Source organism: Lathamus discolor, chromosome Z (assembly GCF_037157495.1).
Source record: "Lathamus discolor isolate bLatDis1 chromosome Z, bLatDis1.hap1, whole genome shotgun sequence".
NCBI lineage: Eukaryota > Metazoa > Chordata > Aves > Psittaciformes > Psittacidae > Lathamus > Lathamus discolor.
Window position 1 is genome coordinate 34,786,350 of NC_088909.1, and position 22,411 is coordinate 34,808,760.

Below are 22,411 nucleotides of genomic sequence, written 5' to 3' on the forward strand. Positions count from 1 at the left end.
GCATTACCACTATATATTTACTTGGAATTTAAGTGAGGCTCCCACAGAGTATGACTCCAGTTTTAAAAATGAGCCTTTTTCCTAAGCATTGTTTAGTATGATTTCAAGGTAACAAAACCATGATATGAAGGCACATCCTCACTGATAGGCTGAATTGTTAATTTCAATGATTCTGGGTTTTCTGGGTTTTAGCCACAGACAAGTTTACATGTTAAATACTGTTCACACTCAGTAAATTTTAAAAAACATGTGCTTTAAAAAAACCCCAACCCTAAACCATATATAACTGTGGTTTTGACACAATTGCAAGATACTGGAGGAAGCTAATTAATTCCATAACCTAGCAGAAGAAGATCCTACAAACCCTGGCCAAGGATTTCCTAGAGAAAAGTGAGTAAACACAAGGCTCTGAACCATTTATTTGGACCATTCCTCTGCCCCTCAGTTCATCCACTGACACTGGCCCATGTTATTACACACTTGAGAGCAGCACACTGAAGCATGCCAAAGGGATCCAGAGGGAGTGATGGAGGGTAGGGAATAACTAAGTGGGATGATATATGTAAAAGCACTTTTTAAATAGGTTAGGCTTTTTATGTTGCATACATTTCTGAACATGGTACACTCTCACGGGACTGTGCTCTGGGCAGTACAGCACAATGAATCTGTAAAATAATTCAGGCAGACAAATAACTTGTGGAGAATTGGCTGTCACTGGTGGATTTGACAGCACCAAAACAGAGTTCACTATGATGCAGAATTACTCACATGCTGCAGTGTTAAGCAGCATGTCTTCAGTAGCACCTTACATCGTATAAAGAGAATAAAGAAATCCCCATCTTATGTCTTAGTTTCTCTTTACATCTAATAACAAGGAAACGGCATTTTGGCTGAAAAAAATGTGTTCAGTAGGTCACCTTCTACAGTAGTGCATGGTAGCAATGACCACATGGATCTCAGGCACACCACAAGGAGTACAGTTTACCACAGTGGGAGAAGCTGCTCCCCCAGAGGGCAGAAATTGCCTGTTTGGTTCTGGAAGTTTTTACAGCAAAAGCAAATTCAAGCTAAGTGGAGAGAAAACAGTATCAGCAAAGCATACAGAATTGTATGTTTATTTTTCAAAGAACACCTTATTTTGGGTTTGTGGGGTTTTTGTTTCAGGCTTTTTTTGTTTGTTGTTGGTTGGTTGCTTTGTTTGGTTTGGTTTTGGTTTTTTTTTGTTCAGGGAATAAAACCTGCTCTTGGCTGCTGATGAAGATAAAGAATGTCTCAAATGTACCAATCATAGACTCACTGAACCATAGAATGGTTTAGACTGGAAGGGACCTTAAGGCTCATCCGGTTCCAACCCCCTGCTTTAGGCAGGGACACCTTCCTTTAGGCCAGGTTGTTAAGTGGCCAGAGAATGATCCAAATATCTTAAAATGCAGTAAAGTTTTGGGCAGTTCTGTTGATCTCATCGAATTTTTTATATTTATATTTTTTTGACACTTTGGAAATCTAATAAGCATTTCTTCACCAGACACTGGTAGCTAAGGACTCTCTGGCTTGCAGTTTGTGTTGTTACTATAAAATGAGGCTCTGAGCTACTGCTCTCCCAGAACTATGTATCTTTACTTCCAGTATTTAATAATAGTTAGCCAGACAGCAATTCTTTACTTGTCTTCCTTAAAGTAGTCCCATATTTTTTTGGTAGAACCTAGTCAGTCGTGTATGTTTTGCTTAGGTCTTCTGTCCTTTTTCTTTCCTTAGTCTCACTAGTAAACAATACAAAAAGCTGATTACATGCTCTGTTGCTGTAGTGTTTGCTATTTTCTGTGCCAAAGGCCTTGCATTTTAAAATATCTGCTATATTGGAATACTGGATTAAGATTGCTAGGGAACCAAAATCTGCCACCCTTGCTATGGAAAAAAATAGAAGGCAGTAAGAGACTTGGGAGTCCAGGTGTTAGCTTCCACTTTGAAGATGCCCAGTGTTGAACTATTACTCATTACCTTTGTTCTCTTAATATTTTTAAAAGACTACTAATTGTAAACATTCTGCAAAAGTAAGTTCAAAAGTATCCAGGACAATATTATATCTGCCTATCATGGGTACTTTTGAAATGGAAAAAGAGAACACTTGTATTTTTAAGGAGAGAAAGTGTATTTTTGTTAAATTGCTACAATGACAGAGTGTGCTTGCACTCTTCACAGTTACTCTGTGTTTATGATAAAGAATCATCACATCTCCGTCAGGGTCACGTCTGCAATGTAATGTTCCACCTAAGTAGTTGTAGACAGTTGCTTAATATAGACAAATTCTGATGACTCCTAATGTTTTCACAATTACATTAATTAACTATCTTTTAGTTAGTACAGAATCTCAACTCCTAGCAATTACTTACTGTGGCAGGGACATGTTAAGCATGTACTGTACACTATCATAACAGAGAATAATAAGAGCAGACTTATGTTTCCATTACAGCTCATGATTTTGCCATGCAATGATTTTCAATTAACAAGGTCAAAGAAAACTTGGTGTACATTGGCTGTTTCCAATAACTCTAAATGTTCAATCATTCCCATGATAGCAAGAGAGGTTTTATTAATCTCTGCTGGACTGTTCAGCTTTTCAAATGCAACCAATTTCACAATCACAACACAAATTTTCACATTTACGCATTTCTTACTGACTTCATTACCTAGCAAAGTTAACCTCTATGAAAATTACACCCATTACACGGAAAAAAGGAGATTGTGTTTGACAGAGGACAGTTTGACATTGCTGCAGTTAGCTGTGCAATAAAACCTTTTTAGACCAAGTGTTCATGATTATTATAATATAGTGTCAAATCAGTATAATTGCCATGAAGTTCACATCCATCCAAGGCATACAAAAATCTTTCATTTGCTTCCAGTGTGCTTTCTCTTTCTCTCCCTTTTTTCTTCTTTTCTTTCCTCCTTCCTTCCTCCCTCTGTCCCTCCCTCCTTCTCTCCTCCCTTCCTCTCTCTTTCCTTCCCTCCCTCCTTCCCCCCTTTCTCCCTCCCTTCCTTCCTTCCTTCCCTCCCTCTTTCCTACCTCGTTCGTTCCTTCCTGCCTGCCTTCCTACCTTCCTGCCTTCCTTCCAAGGTCCCTTCCTGCCTCACTCCCTTACTCCTTTCCTCCCTCCTTCCTTCCCTCCCTGACCTTCCTCCCTCCCTCCCTTCATCCTTCTGACCTTCCAACCTTCTTCTCACCTGCACCTTAAAGGACATTTCTATCTATGAAATTCTGCTAGCTCCTCAGATTTCTTCCCCCACCCTCCTCTGCCAAAACAGCTTTATGATGATGTATCAGACCCACAGCCCTGTCATGGTTGTAGAGGGACCAACATGAAGGTCTGGTGACTCTTCCCGTATTTCATAACAAATAAATACCTGTATGCAAACACCAGTATTTTAACATGGTCAGAGTAACTGAACTAAGCTGCCAATAGCATGAACACCTAAAATCTGAAAGATTAGTTCAACCTGTCCGTTATGTATTTCAACACATGTTATAACAGTAAAGCATTCACATGGAGTATTACCAGGAATAATGTTGTAACTAGATATCTGCAAAGGCTAGATGCTTAACCAGCCTGGCTTAGCATCCTTAAGCATCGTCACTTGCTTAACAGCATGTTTTTACAAGCTAAATTCTCCGTATCACCTTCAGAGCACTGACTTTTCAGACTGTTTGACCTCCACAACACTATACAGCAGCTTAAAATATTTAGTAGGGAGAACATAAATGTATTACAGCTGGAAAGGAGAAGAGTGCAACAGGATACCTGAGAATGCTTGGAGACCCAGTGGCGCAAGACATTTAGGACGCGATTTGTGGCTGCTCTCCGTATTATAAACTCTTTGTCGCATGTGCGTTCAGAATTGTTAAATCCTGTGTGGAAAAAGCACACGTTAAAGTTAATGGAGGTAGAAAAAATTCAAACACAGTATGAACAACAGTGGTAAACTGGAAGTTCATAGAACATTTATGTGCAATAAAAGATGCCTATATAGACTTACAAATATGACCATTTGGACTGCTGAAATTCTGCAATATCTGTAGAATACAGCTTTGCACATCATAACTAACACAGACACTTCCCTGGGTCAGCATTCAGTTTTAGAAACATGAAGAATATTTGCGCGCATCATTAACATCAAGGTCTCCCTTCAGTATAGAAGAGTATAACAATAAAAACCAGGACAAGCCCAAAAATGTACAGGGCCTGTCATCAAGCAGATGACAGAAGGAAAGTGAACAGGATTTAGGAAGTGGAAAGAGGTAAATTTCAGAAGGTAAAGAAATAGGGGAGGGTAGCAGTTTAAACAGACAAGAGAAGAATGTCAACACAAGAAATGCTCCTTGTAGCAGCAGTATTATACAGTCAACAGACACTGTTCAAATAAGCTTTTTATTTTAGCACTGGGTGACAACAAAGTGAGAAGGTATGCAGAGAACACATTTACAACCCCTGCTGCCTGAAAACAGAGTTGCCAACTACAACCTTTCCCTACACATCTTGTAAATACAACTTTTTTTTTTACTCTACAATGTAAACTCAGTTTTAAAAACAAGCAAGACAGTTTTTTCCTTCATTCATATTATTGCTTCTTTCTCATCTCATTCTGCTCTAGTTCTATCACAGATAACATCTGTACGATAATTATTACATTAAGAATAATAAAATTAATTTATAAAATCGCCAATTAAAAAAAAAGTTAACTGAAGATATACTTTACAAGTCTACAATTTTCTAAGTTTCTGTTAGATTTGATCTTACATTGTGCTGCTTTCCATTTCACTCAGTGCACAGTCCAAGGAACAACTGGAAACACCCTTCTATTTTACCAGTACTTTACTATTTTTTTGGCATAAAAGCTGTTCAAAAACCTGTGTATTACTATAGATAGCAAAAGCAGACAGAACTTCTATTTATTCTGTGAAAAACTCATTCTTAAGAGTCCAGTAGCAGTTTTGCTCTATTTTCATTGAAGGCAATCCAAAAAACCCAAATTGTTTCTCTATATTTTTTGAATGATCATCAGGAAAACACAAGTTTAACTGTATTTTTACATTTTTTTACTGCAGATTGGACCCCAAACCCTAAATGTATTTTCTTACTTCTGTTTCATGGAAGCTTTTTAACCTATAGCATACTACACTGTTGGTATCTAAAATTCAGTATCAAAGGAAGTTTCATATTAAAACATCTTCTGGAGTTTCACTGATCATAAACAGCAAGGTAAACAAAATCTCTGAGGCCTTACTCAGTAAAAGTTAACATAGGCAACGTTTTGTGTGTTAATTTTCTATGCCTTCCACAGTTAACCTCTCACAGAAGCAATTAGGCATACACATTATAAACTGTTCAATTAGCCGCTTAATAGCAGCAATGAAAGTTGCAATGAAAATTACATATTAAAGCAGTGGAGTTTTTATCAAAGCAATATTCAGGAAAAGGTGTTTCAGTAAGCTGGAAGGAAAATAGAAAAAAGCCTACAGAGACAGTTTTCAGTTAGCCGCAAAAAGAGTAAAAAGAGCAAGAAAGGAAAAGGGAAAACCTCCAGTGATCACTTCAGCAAACATCTATGGTCCTCAGAATTTCATCAATTTTTAAGCAGTAATTAGCTTGTTGTGGAGAACAATCAACATGTTCACTCAGATCCACATTGTCAGTACATAATGTTGATGTCTTGAGTAAAGGGAGATCTCCAGTTTTGTAAGAAAAGAATCATAGGATACCAGGTTGGAAAGGATCATCTGGTCCAACCGCTTTTGGCAAAAACACGGTCTAGACAAGATGGCAGTTCTCTGTCCAGCTGAATCTTAAAAATATCCAACATTGGGGAATCCACTACGTCACTGGGGAGATTATTCCAAAGGCTGTTTGTTCTCCCTGTGAAGATTTTTCCTCTTGTATCCAACCTGAATCTCCCCAGGAGTAACTTGCGCCCATCACCTCTCCTCTTTTCCATGTGACTCTGTAAAAAAGTGCCTCCACCTTCTTTGTAGCCACCCTTTAAATACTGAAACATAGTGATAAAGTCTCCCCCGAGCCTCCTTTTGTCAAAGCTGAACAAAACAATTTCTCTCAACCATTCCTAATACGTCTCCCTGGTCCTTCTTCTGGCCTTTCTCTGGACCCTCCCCATCCCATCCACATCTTTTTTGTATAGCAGGGACTAAAACTGAGCCTGGTATTCCAGGTGTGGCCTGAGAAGCATTGAGTAGAGTGGGATAATGACATCTTTATCTCTGCTGCTGATGCCCTTGTTGATGTTCCCCAGCATTCTATTGGGTTTCTTTGCCACAGCTGCGAACTGTTCACTCCTGTTAAGCTTGTCAACCAGGAGCTCCAGCTCCTTTTCCACAGAGCTGTTCTCAGCCAGGCAGATCTCAGCCTTTGCTGCAGTCCTGAAGTATGTTTTCCTGGGTGCCAAGAGTTTACACTTGTCCTTGCTGAACAAGAACTTGGGTTCTTACTACCCCACTCTTCCAGCCCATCCAGGTCATTCTGCAGGGTGGCTCTCCTTTCCAATGTGTCCACTTCCCCACTCAGTTTGGTACTGTTGGCAGACTTGGTCAGGTTACATTTGATCCCGTCTTTCAGATAACTTACAAAGATACTGAACAGCAGTGAGCCCAATATTGATCCCTGGGGGACTCCACTAGTGATAGGCTGCCAGTTTGAAAAGCAGCTATTTGCCACCATCCTCTGCTGCAGCATATCAGCCAGTTTCTCACCCACCCCATTGACCACATATTTAGACCATAACATTTCTCTAGGAGGAGGCTGAACACAGACACACAAGTGAATTTAACTCCAAGTAGGTGATTCATTGTACATCTTCAGGTACAAGACTTCAATAAATAACTGAATTCGTGAAATACGTTTTTTTTTAATAAAACTGCAGATCTTTTAACTTCATTTTGACCTTGTTTTTAAATACCAAACAACTCAGCCAGGATGTGTTTTCTTCTTTCTTCACAAAAAAACCCCATAGAATTTATTACTCTTTATAGGAACAAAAAAGAATCCAAAAGTCCTGAAGAAACACTCACTGTCCAAGACTTCAATCTGCAGGTTGATTCTGAAGAAAATCATGCTTATGAGATTTTCTTGTAGAAATGGATTGGGTTGGAATATCCAATATTCTCTGTACACTGGCTTAGTGTCCTTCCATTTGGATGTCTGGATTTACCTCAAGCTTTTTCCTCAGGACTTGTTTTCAGTAACAGCAGACCTCAGGCAGGCTCCAGACTGAGTGGCTCTGAGAGCAGCTCAGTGGAGTTAGGCCTTAAACCAGAGCCAGCAATGCTAGAAAATAATACATGGGTTCCTTGGACCTTCTTGAGGCAACTGAGGCTGGAGCAGGACAAACGTAATGGGACTTGTCATGTTCAGAAAAAAATGCATCTGTCTCTGTACCTCTTTTACAATCTACCATGCTATTTCCAAGCAAATCATAGAACCATTTAGGTTGGAAAAGACCTTTAAAATCATTAAGTCCAACTGTTACCCCCGGTATTGCCAAGTCCACCACTAAATCATGCCACTAAAGGCCTTATTGACATGGTTTTCAACACTCAGCAGCCATGGAAGGGACATGGACCAGTTCAGGACAAAGGGATTGACCATACTCCAAAAACTAGTGACAATCTTCTAGGCAATGCTGGAGATGCACTACAAGAGATGAAGAACTACCCTTCATGAAGACAGAGGTGTACAAGTCATCATTGACAGCTGCAGGGGAGATTTAGGTGGGATATAAGGAAGAAAATCTTCACTGTGGGAGCACTGAGGTCCTGGCACAGGTTGCTCAGAGAAGCTGTGACTGCCCCATCCCTGGCAGTGCTCAAGGCCAGGCTGGACAGAGCTTGGAGCAACCTGGTCTAGTGGAATGTGTACCTGTTCATGGCAGGGGGCTGGAAATGGGTGGTCTTAAGGTCCTTTCCGAGCTAAGCCATTCTATGATTCTATAATTCTCCAGGTTTACCACCAGAAGACACTGCAAAGTGTGAACCTGTTGCATGGTAGTGCTTAGAATGCAGCTGTTAGTGTTTCAGTCCTGAACTGACTTGTAACTGAAGCTGGAGTCAGGACTGTCAGCATGAGGTAGATATTGTTACCATCCTTATCATTAAAATGCCCAACAGGCACAGATTAATTAGATTTGTCTAAAAATTAGAAGTTATTTAATAACTGCTATTATTCATTAGATACGCTTAACTGGATTTATATACACAAATTTTTCATTAAAATTATAGACAATAGACCCCATTTTTTTATTTATTCACTTATACATCAGAAGACTGTGTAAGTTACTCATACATAGATATCAGTAGATCTGTTGAAAACTGGTATGTCAGCTCCCTTCCAGTCAGTACAGCAACAGCTAAAACCCCCCACCATTTAAAGTGCTGGACTCCATCATTCCCAATGTAAGGAAATTGTGTCAGAAATCTAAAGAAAAAGTTAGGGAATATTGAAGGTGAAAGCAACAGAAATCTCAGTAGTTCTTACAGTCACTGAGTAGACCTTTTCATTAACCAGAAGGTGACAACATGTAAAAGAAGAGGTACTCAAGAACATTCAAATTGCACAGAAGACTGCTATTAATTTCAGGATCTTACAAAACTCAGAAAAAAATATCAGCTGCAAACAAGTAAGATCAGTGAGCATTGTTAATTTTTGTTCTTCTAACTTTCATAGGAAAGGACTGAACAAAACACAACTTTCCCCCCTTCCCAATAAACTTATTGTTACAGCTGCATCATACAGAATTGGAAACATGCAAAGTAAGTCCACTACTGGTTTTGCTCCTCATGACTTTCAAAACCACTTGGGCTTTGGGACAGAAATGCGAACAGGAGATGACAACAGACTAAGATCTGATGAAGCCACTACAGAAGCTATCCAAACAGGCATCAGTGAACACTGATGGTGTCATCAGTCTTTCCTGCAACTTTCATAGTGAAAATTCCTCCTAATGCATCAGCTTTACTGCTGCTCCTTACTTCCTCCACTCCCTCTCTGCCCACTTAATTCTCTCCTAATATAACTCCAAACAAAACCCTGAGCCGCCATGACAACTGCAACTACTCCGTATGCATAGCCTACTTATTTAGGCATAGTTCAAGGAGTTCACTATACAACCTTATTTGATTCTGCGCATTCACGTCACCAGTTTAGATAACCCATGTCTCTGCTGCTATTTACGCTGCAGACAAACGGTAACCCAAATATTCCAATTCTATTTCTCCAATATGTGACAGTGGTTCTGGTCTAGCAGGAAATTCAAGCTGTCTTGCCAACTGCAATAAAACAGGAGACAGCCAGAACCTTGCTGGGCCAGACACCACCTGTCCTGCCTGTCCATATGTAAGTGTGGAACACTGCACTAAGTGACTATGCAAAGTTTGCAATATGAGATTTTGTCGTCATTTAACCCTGCTATGCTGCTAAAAGAAATGGTGCTGACCCATAGACCAGAACTGGGTGCCAAGGCTTCAGATATGATGTTGATCTGCAAGGAACAAGGGTTTCACCACACCTCTAAAGTGTATCTTGGAAAGCATCCTACCAATTTCCAGTTAACTTTTTAGCATTTCGGCATCTGCGCTATTATAACCCATATACTTTTTCCACCTATTCTGGGGCTAGGATTAGTTTTTAACTTTGATGATACACTCCCTAGCATAGTATCATTCCTGTCCATGAGCTGTACTTGGAAGCACTCTTAGCCATTTGGCTATAATCAAGGTGGATTGAAAGGTTAACAAAATCATAGAATCACAGAATCATAGAACTGTTTGTGTTAATGTAGCACTGCCAAGCCCATCACTAAATCATGTCCCTAAGTGCCATACCTATGTATCTTTCAAGTACCTCTGGGCATGGTGATTCCACCACTGCCCTGGGCAGCCTGTTCCAATGCCTGACCACCCTTCTGGGGAATAAATTGTTCCTAATATCCAGTCTAAACATCCCCTGGTGCAGCTTGAAGCAGCTTCCTCTTGTCCTATTGCTTTTCCTTGAAAGCAGAGAAAGCCACCTCCTGGCTCCATCCTCCTTTCAGGCAGTTGTAGAGAGCGATAAGGTCCCCCTGAGCCTTCTCTTCTCCAGACTAAACCCTCCAGGTTCCCTCAGCTGTTCCCCATCACACTTGTGCTCCAGGCCCCTCACCAGCTCCCTTGCCCTTCTCTGGACCTGCTCCAGCACCTCAATATCTCTCTTGTAGTGACGGACCCAGAACTGAACACAGGATTCGAAGTGCAGCCTCACCAGTGCCCAGTACAGGGGGATGATCACTGCCCTGGCCCTGCTGGCGACACTATTGCTGATACAGGCCAGGATACTGTCGTCCTTCTTGGCTGCTTGGGCACAAGCTGGCTCATGTTGAGCAGCCATCAATCAGCACCTCCAGGTTCTTTTCCACTCAGCAACTTTCCAGCCTGTGTTCCCCAAGCCTCAGATGAAATTTTGTCTAGCTTGGTATCCAGAGGCAAATCCTGGTGGAAATAATCTTTAAAAGGGGTAGCTTTGGAGCTGTCCTTCACATAGTGTGATATCCTTGGCACTGAGCAGTTTTTGGGCTTAACTACACACGTTACACTTAAATCAGTGGGTAAGTAGGCATGATTTCTTCTAAATTCATCTTCACTGTGGTTCCAGAAGACGAGAGGTGAAGGGTCCAATCCAGCAGGGCGTTAATCTTTGCAGTGTTTTAATTAGGATTCTGGATGGGACTGCTAACACCCAGACCCCAAGGTGAAATAACCTGAAACACTTCTTGGTTAATACCTGCTTATCTCCTGAGGGAAACAGTCTTTCCACATGAGAAATATCAGCAGTATTTCTAGTCATTCATCATTTTAGTGGGCAGCTGCTTCAGTGAGTGCTGCCTTCAGGTAATGTTTTTCCTCAGTATCTGTTGAGATTAATATACAGAGCTTTCACGAAGTTTCTTCATGTAACGGTGATGCAGATCTTTTACCACAGGCTGTCAAACACAATGTTAACCTGCCAGCATTGCTAGATTCAGTGAATTACTTCTTTCAATGTAATTTAATCACTCTTGTCTTCAGATTATGTTATGCAAAACCTAGTTTCACCTTCAGATGTTTTTCTTATGTACACTATATTCAAAACTAATACCTTTATAGCTTCCACTGTCACTGAGGATTAAAAAAAAGATGCTGAATAGACATAAATCTCAACATCTGCAGAAAAAAACCAGATTAAATTATGAGAATACCCTGTACATAGATAGCTCTTCTTATCTAAAAGTCTAAATCACTTTTCAGTAGTAGGTATCATCAGCTATCCCATTCATAAAGCAAAAACCACAGGAAATTAATCCTGCAGGTAGGATGTGTGGAACTGCTGCACTCAGGACCAGATCCAAGGATCTCATCACATTCAGCGTGAGACAGAGGACAGGCCCCCTCCTCAACAGCTACTAAGAAGTCCCTACAACAAAATTCTACCCTGCTTTTTCTTCTTCTACTGAGCAAACCTGACTCTATCAGCAATTTACATTATTTCCTCTCTAAAATCCACCTCACCCAAGAGGAACATTTGCATTATGTTAAATTTTGCACCATATATGTCAAAGAAACTAAATGATGCACATTTGTTTTCATCTTTATATCAGGACGTCAAACCCTCTTAGTTTAGTAACAGCAACTATACTTACACTTTATGAATATACTTATACTTTAATACTTAATACTTTATACTTACGAATTTTGATTTTCTGCATTAATGCAGAAGTTCACAATTCCTGACCACAGCAGTTAAATTGTTGAAATCTTTGATGATACAGCTATTTTGAAGGGTTTCTCTATAGAAAAAAATAATTTCTGTTCACAAGATTTAGGGGTAAGTTTTTTGAAGTTATGAAGCATGTCTTCAACAAATTTCTGGTGTCTTTCTTAGCAAAATATACGATTTCAGAAAAAGATTTTACGTGTCAGTTTGACTGAAATACTCTGAAGTCAGGCACTGAAGATTCGTTAGCACCTAACACAGGATGAAATTGCACTCCAGCTTACGACGGAGTTACAGCGAACCCCACAGAGGCCCAGGGAGGCGGAAGGGGAACATTCATGGTTCATGAGACAAAAGACAAAAAATCGAAAGAAATGCCAAATGCATGTCTTGTGGATTGGTTTTTTTCCTCTTTCTTCTGATATATTTGCTCATGAGTTGTAGGCCAGTTTCATGTCTCAGTGTGGTCCAAATCCTGAAATCTTAGGCTTGGCAGACATCAGTGTTACTTTCTGACATGGGTATAAATAAATAAACTGCAGGCTTGGTTATGTTTTCATCAGATTAAAACTGAAAGGCCTCTCCAATATATGCAGCACAAAAGGAAACCCTTCCCAATATATATGCAGCAAAGAAAACCTAATTACAAAAAAGGTTTTTTTGATTTACCTAAATAAGCTTGGATGACTCAATAAAGATACCCATCTTTATTGGTCATACACGCTCAAGCAAGAAATTGAGTTTTACACATTTTCAAAGAAATACATCAGAGAGCATAAAAAATCTAACCTGCCAATGGTTCTGTTCTCCTATTGATTTCCTTAATTATGATATCAGGTTGAGAAACACTAGCCAGCCGAAGAATGGCAGAGCTGGAAAAGAAGACCATATTAACTTTGATGAAAAGGAGCATAAAGATGATGAACTCCCACTCACTGTATACAGAATAGCATATCTGATCAGTAATACAGCTGGTTTTTTTGTTGTGAGGTTTTTTTTGGTTTTTTTTTGTAATTATCAAATGTACACATTCAGAACCATAATGAAGCCAAGGGAACTGGGGTTGTTTAGTCTGGAGGAGAGAAGGCTCAGGGGGGACCTTACTGTTTTCTACAATGAACTGAAAGGAGGATCCTATATAACAAGTAACAAGTGATAGGACAAGAGGAAACAACCTCACTGAGTAGAAATTAACTGTTGACAGTGATGCAGTCACCATCCCGGGCAGTATTTAAAAGATGTGTAAATATAGCACTTAAGGACATGGTTTAGTGGTGAACTTGGCAGTTCTGGGTTAACAGTTGGACTCGATGATCTTAAAGGTCTTTTCCAAACTAAACAATTCTGTGATTCTATGTGCACAGTCTGAGACTTGAAAGTAGGAGGTACCACGTCTAGCCATGATCTTTGGGCCACCTCAGTTCAGGAGAGAGGCATTTGTAATCATTCACTATGCCAGGATTTGAGTTTCACAAACAGTTACAATCTCATACAGCATCAGAAGAAGTGACTATTAAAAAGCAGAAGAAATCAAGTATCCAATGCATTTCAGGCTTTTAATTTCACTTTCAGTGGTTCTTGGGACATATGAAATTATTTTTTCTAAGAAACATGCCACTGAAAATCCCTGTTGTAACCGCCCACATCAGAAGTAATTCCAAGTATGTATTTGATTTTTCTGCCTAAAGCCTCCACCACAAATACAATCTGACTATCAAATCAAGTGAAGGGATTATAGTCTTAGTAAGGTAAATCCCATGGATTCACATGCACCAGCTGATGTACAATAGTGTAACACAGAGCTATACTGACTCTGTTCGATTTCTGCAAAACATTTAAGAGAAAGGGTGGTAAACTATTTTTAAATGACTTTTGCTTTGGAAAGGCTTTTTCTAATCACAAAAATTTAAAGAATACAGCACTGAGATAAAGCAGTTATGTCATGACTATGCTGCAAACTTGAACTCAATCCAGAAGTCTAAAAATATCTCAGTCCAGTGAAATACTTTCAGTTTAATGGATGGGGAAAAAAAGGGAGGTAGCTAGAGAACATACTTACGACCAAGACACTATTCTAACTCCTAATAATAACATTGAGGTTTATCTGACAATTATTATTATATTACTATATATTGCATATGAGATTTATAGTTAAAACATGAATACCACAAAGAACAAAAATATTCCTTTAAATGCAAAGGATTCTTTGAAATAGAAAAATTGTGATTTAAAAAATCCTTAAAAACAGGGTTACTGCAGTAGATAAAACTGGCAAACTGGCACACACTTTTGGGATGTTCTCTCAGGAGACTATATCAGAATCTCACAATTGGAAGAAAGTCTTTAAAAATTGCTATACAATGAAAACATGCATGCAGTTGCAAGTTACACAATGTGGTATTAAAAATCCATAACCTGTCTTAGAAGTAAAAAACACCAAAGAGTCCGAGGTTTGGGTTTGTTTTTTGTTTTTTTTTTTTTTTTTACTGAAATTCAGCGGCAGTACAAGATGACATTTTTCATATTGGCATGATAAATACATAGGTTCAGAGAAAAATACCATTGTGCACTTATCTACTAAAGATAGAAAAAAACCCATGTGCATGCATTAGCATTCCGGTTTTTTGTAAAAGCACCAGGAATGAGCATCTAAAGCTTTAAACTACTGCACTTGTTAGGATGCATTTTCCCCAACTGCAAACAGCAGTTGCTCCATTACCACTCGACAGCATCCTATTCTTTTCTTCTTTCAGCAACAGCAAGAGAACAAACACAGAGTTAAACCTAGTACTAGATTTTAGGGTACCTGCATGCAGTGTAAGCTCCTAGTCCAATTTTTCCAGTGAAGTCTTACGCAAAACCACCCAGATCTTATGCTTTTAGATATATCTCTAAAAAAGAATAGATCCTGAATTTCAGAGGCTGTTGTTGCCAATTGTGTTTACAGACTGCACAGTATCATGACAAATGTGCAATGTGACAGCAGATTTTTTTCCTATGACTTACTTATATAAAAGAACTATGGGTAACAATTGACAAAGAAAAGCCTTTTTTAACAGCCTACCTTAACAATTATATTTGTGACTGTTTTAGTACATCTTAGTCACTTTTTTTACTTTACTGCAGTAATGTTTGAATTATCTTTCATGAGTAATAACAAGAATGGCAACACTGCAGCTGATACTTCTTTGAATTTGTACATCAGCCAAGTGAATTTGCCAGTGTTCCTGCTATGCCTCCTAGTCTTCAGGGTACATAAAAGCAATTTTTACCTACTGATGTATTTCTGCATTTCAAGTGATATATATCTCATGATTTCTTTAATCACACATCGACTATACTCTAAACCTGCTCTATCAGCAATATGAAGAGTATAGCAGACCTTTTTTGCATAATGCTCAAGTCTTTTCAAGAACTATTAGAAGTAAGCTTTCAGATCTTTAAAATTCTCAGTGAGCCCTGCCACAAAGGAAAGGTTAAAATAAAGTCTATGGCAATGTGCAGCTAGAAAGAGAAAACTGTAAAAAGTGCTTTTGGATTTTTTTTTCCTTTAGTTGGTATAATATATATAATATATATAATATATATAATATATAATTATATGTATAATTTTTCAGACCATCTGTGAGCAGAGACTTGACTGTCACGCAAAGCAAAAATTGGCAGGATGCACACAAGTCAACAAAAAATCTCTGAACAAAACGTCCATCTCATATGCAGCTTCCAGACCACTAATGACTGGGCCAGAAATCAATAGCAGCAACTCAATAGTAGCATAAACAAATATTAATTATGCAATTAACTATGCAGTTAGGCTCAATGGGGGGAGTGAGGAAGGGGAAGGAAACAAACAAACCTCACATAAAAATTCTCCCAGAATTTCTCTTCCCACCCTACAAACATTAATGAGTACACCAAATGTAGGGAAGATATTAGAGAATCTAAACAAACCTGCCCTCATTATGAACCCAGACCTTTTGGTTGAACTCCCTGCCTGCAACGTCAGCATACTAGGGCCTGGTTTTCTGCATGCTGTGGTCAGGGCTTCATTCCAGTTGCTCTCCTCCCCAGCTCAGAAGAGCAGAGGGAAATACCACCTAAAAGCTTGCCAGAGAAGCTTATCTAAACCACTGGAAAATACATATTAAACACATCCCATCCAATCTATTGCAGTAGTATTGGGGTGACCTGTTTTGGGGAGGCAGGGATAGGGACTGTACTTAAGTCTCCTTTCTTAGATGAAGAAGGAATTTTTCTCTCGGTGCCAGATTGCTTGCACATGTCTATGATGCAGAGAGTTTTCCTTTCCGCTGCTCAGGACTTAGGGTCAGGAAACACATGGTTCACAGTGTCGTAACTCACAAAATGTCCAGTGCAAATACCTTTTTCCTCAGTAGTCAGCTCCCTTAATGAACTAGAATAAGAAATTTATTCAAGAAAAGGAAGCATATAAAAAGAAAGAAGGTATCTTAAATTTCTGCTAAAGTGAAGAAAAATCATAATTTTCCTCTGGCTCTTAACTCCCAAGGGCAGGCACCACAATTTTTTAAGTCATTATTTTAAAACAAAGTTGTTGCTCTAATAAAACTTCAAGGGAAGATTCAACCCAATCTGAACATGAATGTTTAGTCAGTTATCTAAAACTGCTAAGCAACAATTTTGTTAAATTCAAAGGGGTCCTAATTCAGGAACAAAAACAGAAGTTTATAAAATGCATTATAGACTAGGTGAATATTCAGAGGAAAGAAATAACGTTCAGGGTTATTGAATTAGAAGGCAGATTCCAAGAAAATTAGTTTTAATCTTGATTTCCATTTTTCTAAGAATTTCCCAGTAAAATATCCTCTGGCAGGAGAAAACATCCACACGTCTCATAAAAGCAGCCCTGTGAACAAGTGTGAAAAATGGAACACAGAGCAAGTGTCCCTCTCTGCTGGAGGACCGTCATCCCTTTTAACCCCATCCTTTTAACCCCAGTGGGTTGGTCACAATGTGTGCTGGCCACTTCTACTTTGGTAACAACATCTGGGCAACTCCTGATAACCCTCCAGCCACCAGGAAAGAAAGCTGGTTGGGTAAAAGCCAGTGGTTATTTGTCACACAGCCATTTTTAATAGAGAACAGTGTCAGCTGTAAAGTCATTGTGTATTTCCCACCTGGAGTTCTGGGGAATGGAGAACTCCAAGGAAGTCTAGTTTTCAGATCTCAGGGCTTCTCAGACTATCCCAAATCTACATAAATTGGTCTGGAAACATCATTAAAACATGTTCCCAACAGGGAACTATTACTTACTTTCCCAGTTCCTGACCATTAGTCAAACAAAAATGACAAGTGAAAATGGTTGTCCTGTGTAAGAGATCAGGAGAGGATAACAGATCCTACCAACATCAACTCTTTTCTTTCTTGGAACTAAATTTTCTTGGGGGAGGGGGCGAGGAGGGTCACAACAGAAGCAAGATTGATAAGCATGGCTGTGTGAGAGACTGAACTGAAATCAGACTCCACTGCCCATTGTCTCAAAGATTGGTGTGAGGAGCTGAGGTCTGTTATCTTGAAGATGGGTGTGAGGAGCTGAGCTAAGACTCCACCATCCCTTATCTCAAGGACTGGTGTCAGAAACTGCTGCCCATTATCACAAGGATTGCTGACAGACATGCACAGTTGAAGAACTGGCTACAAGACCAGCGAAACTGGATGCACCCAGAATGTGCAGTACGTGACATTAAGAACAGAGGTACTTCCCTCTAATGCATTATAAAAGAGGAAAAAGTAATAATTATTGAAGGACATCCACCACCGAAGATGACTGTGGACCCTCAGGACACCACTACATCCACAGTGGTGACTCTCTCTCTGCACTTTGAATGCTTGCTTAATTTCTATCCTTTTTTCTGATCTGTCCTATCACTATAATAATAATCTTTTTAACTTTTTATAATAAACAAACTGGCCAATTGCAGTACTTGGCCTTGTTTGCATCTTAGTTTCACTCTGGGGATCACAAACAGAATATTTCTGACACTAGATTTTATCCAGTTGGAAGTTGACAGCCTGAAACAATGATTTCAGTTACGAACTGATAGCATCCTGTATCTCTGACAGGAGCCTAGATGCTCTCAAATTCAATCTTGAAGTTCCATGACCTGAAGAATTACCACTAAAATTAAGGTCTGTTTCCCAGTATTTAGAAACAGTCTGTGATACTTGCAGCACAGTCAATTACCCAATTTACTCCTATGAATAGTAGCCCTACTGGGATAAGCTGCAAATTCAAAAGAATTAAATACTTTGTATCTTGACTGTTGGTTGGGTTATATATCACCATCATGGTGGTTTTTTTTTCTTTTATTTTGCATCTGGATTTATAAGGAAAAGGTTCCACAAAGCTTTTCAAGTACAAGAAAAGAGATGCTATAACCCAGAAAACTGCTAAAGTGCAAAATTACTGTAACTATTACTAATAGCAATGTTTATGGCATCATAACTAGAACATCAACTAGAAAAGACACACATTTTCTGGTCTTGATTTAGACATGGATACTTATGTACAAAGCCAGAAAGAAATATATAAGTTTCCAGAAGCTAGCTTATAACTACTGATGTGATTTGAAGCATTTAGAACAGCACAACACAGAAGTGCATTACCCAGCTGACCACACAATGTAGGATCCATCTTGACATCACCATCAGACACTGCTCACCTTTCACATAACATTCATCATAGCAAGGAAATCTCTGCCTGCCTTCTCACAATGGGTATAAACGTAACAATTTCTGTTATGAACCTCAATTTATCCTCATTTTCACCAAATTCCACACTAACTCAGCTGCCTACTCTCAGGGAACATAATGCCACTTTATTATGGTTCTGTTCAGAATTAGGGAAATAATCCCTGAATAGTACAGCTGATAGCCTTGAATGTGGAACTAATGCTCACATCAATCTGTGTGCAAGACCAAGGAAATACTCTATCTATCTGTTAAAAGCGTAATGTATGTTTCTACATTTTTTTCCATTTTAATGGGATCCCACTGGGAGTGTACACCCTTCATTATTTTGTACAGTACATCTCCAAGTCATACTATTCAGCTTAAGTGCTGATGGCTGCAGTGTGTATAGCCACAGTGCCTTCTCTTGGCACAGTCATACGTGTAACTACACACAGACACATGAACATGCACACAGGGTCTGATCTCCCTTGTATCATTTGGCACAAGCTGTGTCATTCCATTACTCCAGTTATGTCTTATGCCAGAACAAACAAAACAAAAATATTGTCACACTGGGATCTGGCAAGTAGTTTGAATGACTGCAGAATAGCACCACTGGTCATAACCTAAAATAATCTAAGCAAGTCTTGTTAAAAAATTTTGTGAAACTTTCTCATGCTAATTTCGGCCTTTTAAAATTAGCAGTCAGCTTAAATCAATCTGCGCCTGATTTATCAGAACGGAAAAGACTATGCATGACCCACTATGTAATGTGGATTTCTATGAAACATGAATTATTACTAGTAGCTAATTTTTATTCAGCTAATATTGTGACAGTAATCAAGCAAGGGTAAAGTGTGTCAGACTGAGAGCTCACAGGACTCATCTGGCTCAACTTCAGTGTTTATGTGGCTTTCAAGAGGTATGTCATTGTGAAAATCATAGCTGTAATTTACGAAAGTCAGCTTGTATTTGTTATTGCTCTTACAGTTGGGGTACGTTACATATGTTCCAGTATCTGAAGGGGGCCTACAAGGATTCTGGAGAGGGACTCTTCATCAGAGACAAGCAATAGGACAAGAGGTAATCGGTTTAAACTTAAACATGGCAAGTTCAGGTTAGATATAAGAAAGAGGTTCTTTACTATGAGGGTGGTGAGGCACTGGAACGGGCTGCCCAAAGAAGCAGTGAATGCTCCATCCCTGTCAGTGTTCAAGGCCACGCTGGACAGAGCCTTGGGCTACATCATCTAGGGTGAGGCAGTGGGGTGGAACTAGATGATCTTAAGGTCTTTTCCAACCCAAACCACTCTATGATTCTATGTTATGGCAGACAAACTCCTACAGCACTTCTGAGGAGATGAGGACTTTCCATATTCATTTCAGTGGCTGTTGAAGTTGACACTGTCACATCAGTTACTGGCATACTGTTTATCCTCAAACGCATTCTGTTGCTCTAAAACAGAGGTTTGGCAGCTTTACTTCAGAATTGGTCAAACAAAGTACAGAAAGGCCTACAATGTTTTATCCCAAGCAGGGATCAAGAATACAAAAATAGCTAAGTCAAAATAAATTAGACATTTATACTCCCAACAGGATTACACACTTCCCTCTGTTCATCTTTTCCATCACTAATGCATAACTTACACATATAATTAGTGCACAAATGCATAACTGATTATCAGTGGAAATTAACATACAACTACCTTTTTATACAGAGTTCAAGAATAAGAAAGGAATTTGACCCCTCCCTAATCAGTGATGTGATTGCAGGACCATCCATGCAGATGCATTGTCAACAGTGGAAAATACTCAGTGGCAGCATATGGAAGTGGCACCAGGACATACTTTTGTATGCCAAGGCATATTGAATTGCTTTGCAGGAGGACACTGCTTGCATTTAGCAGCTGCATCAGATTAGTGAAGCAGGTTTTGTGCACGCTTTGTTGAGAATCTGCTGCAGCTGCGAAGGACTGATCACTTCTGCAGGCAGATTGTAAGAACTACGGAAAAGCAGATGATATCAGAAAATGTTCTGGTAAACAGGCTGATGAGGCTTGCTAGCCTAAAACCAAGGGCAATCTAGATTAAGACTGCTCCTATGAAGCACCAGAGTAGATTTGTGAAAAGAGAAGTTGGCTGTACTTTCTATGCATAAGAAAGGATTCGCAGACTGATAGTTTGAGAGATCTTTTGAAATGTTCTTTGATAGGGCACGAACTGTGAAACATAGGAGCTTTAGGAAAAATTCTCTCTCCTGAACAACAGTCGGGTAAATAACTCAAGTCAAAGGTAATCTAGCCCCAGAGATATGTGCAGGCAATTAATTGAAATGGATAGTATATGAGCAATTCATTTTTATGTAGATGCTTCAAAGCTTCAAGCTGTTATTTTAATTGCTCCTTTAAATCACTAAAATCAGAGGGAATAAGCCCATCTTTCCTCCTTGCTTGCATGGAGCAGATTTTCCTACGTGCAAATCATATTTGTCAGAGATACTCCCCCAAAGGCTCTTTTTTCCCTACTTCTTTCTCACTCTCTCCTCTCCCTTTCACATGTATTTTAAAAAACAAATGCTTATACTAAAGAAGCCAGACCCTCCTGCCAACCACAAGCTTCCATCCCACTTCCATCCTCTCCCATAATGTCACCTTGTTCTTGCGAAAAATGGTACATTCTCTACAGCGTGGATCGGTATGCTGTAGGAGGAGGGAGGCAGCTTTGAAGCATGCAGCACACTGGAAATACTGACTTGCCCAGCTCACAATTAGCTGACAGAATTACTGAAATAAAGCTGCAATGTTCATTAGGGAACAAGCCTTTTGTTTGGGTTTAAGTATTTGCTTCTTGTCTAACATTTATTTTCTATGTTGGGGATTTTTTGATTGAGTTAAGGGACAAAAAATCTTTTCAAAGTTTTTTCAGTCTATCTGCTGCAAAATATAAAAAGTTCAGTTTAGACTTTAAGTTTTTGGCAAAACAATCTCCTTGAAGCCCATGTTCAGTAGATTAATTTAAATATAAAATTATCAATTTATTTTCTTCAATTTGTTTTAGGCATTTTTAGCAGAGAATTAATTTGTACTTTTGCTAAGCTTATGTAAGTACTTTTTACTTTATTCATTATTTACAAACTCAACACTGCATTATTTAGCTAATTTGGCTTCATTCATACACTATTTAGAGACTTTAAGTGAAGTCTGAATGTCCTCCAATCACACAGAGCACCTTCACAGTTTATGAGAATTAGCAAATGTGAGGGTCTGCATGCAGAGCAAATAGTATCAGTAAATGAGCACCAAAAGATGTTTCTTTTTTAAAAATGCATGATATCTTACTGATCTTGACACAGTGCTCTGATTCTGTGCACAACAGACAAATTCAAGGATTAAAAATCAGCAATAACACGCTTGAAAGAATTGTACAAAGATAAACCAGGGAAATTTTCAAGTTCTACAAGCCATGGATGAAATAAATACTCTTCCATACAAACTGGTTTTATCTAGTGCTAGGTTTCGTGCGGGTGCTGTATACATTATACTGTTCTTACTTAATTCCTGTAACATCTGCGGGATTTTTGCAGCAAAACTACAAATGGTTGGTGAGTATTTAGGCAGGAGGTTCCTCTCCAACATCACCAGACTCACTCCTCTTAACACTGGCTGTGTGACACTCTCAAAGAGAAGGAAATCACTCCTGAAAAGGTGGGACTTCCACTTAAAGAGGTGGAGTTCCACTTAAAGACCATCTGACTCATGGCAGAGCTAAAAGAAGAGATCAGCACAGTATTCATTAGGATGAGACCATTAGCACTAAAATTTTTGTAGGAACTTCTCCATATTATAAGACAGACATTGGAGCAGAGCTGCTATGTAACTTCTGTGTTGCTTTTGGAAGCTAGCACCAATTCAAGGG

The 22,411-nt window shown here is 39.1% G+C and overlaps 1 protein-coding gene across 2 annotated transcripts in view; it reads right to left on the reverse strand.

Moving 5' to 3' along the window:
* RASGRF2 (Ras protein specific guanine nucleotide releasing factor 2) overlaps positions 1-22,411 on the reverse strand; it is a 130,424-nt gene that overhangs the window by 20,002 nt on the left and 88,011 nt on the right. For both annotated transcript variants that reach the window (XM_065661466.1, XM_065661465.1), the window contains exon 18: positions 3,798-3,904. In XM_065661466.1, the coding sequence (XP_065517538.1) occupies positions 3,798-3,904 (107 nt within the window). The remainder of the gene's footprint in view (positions 1-3,797; positions 3,905-22,411) is intronic.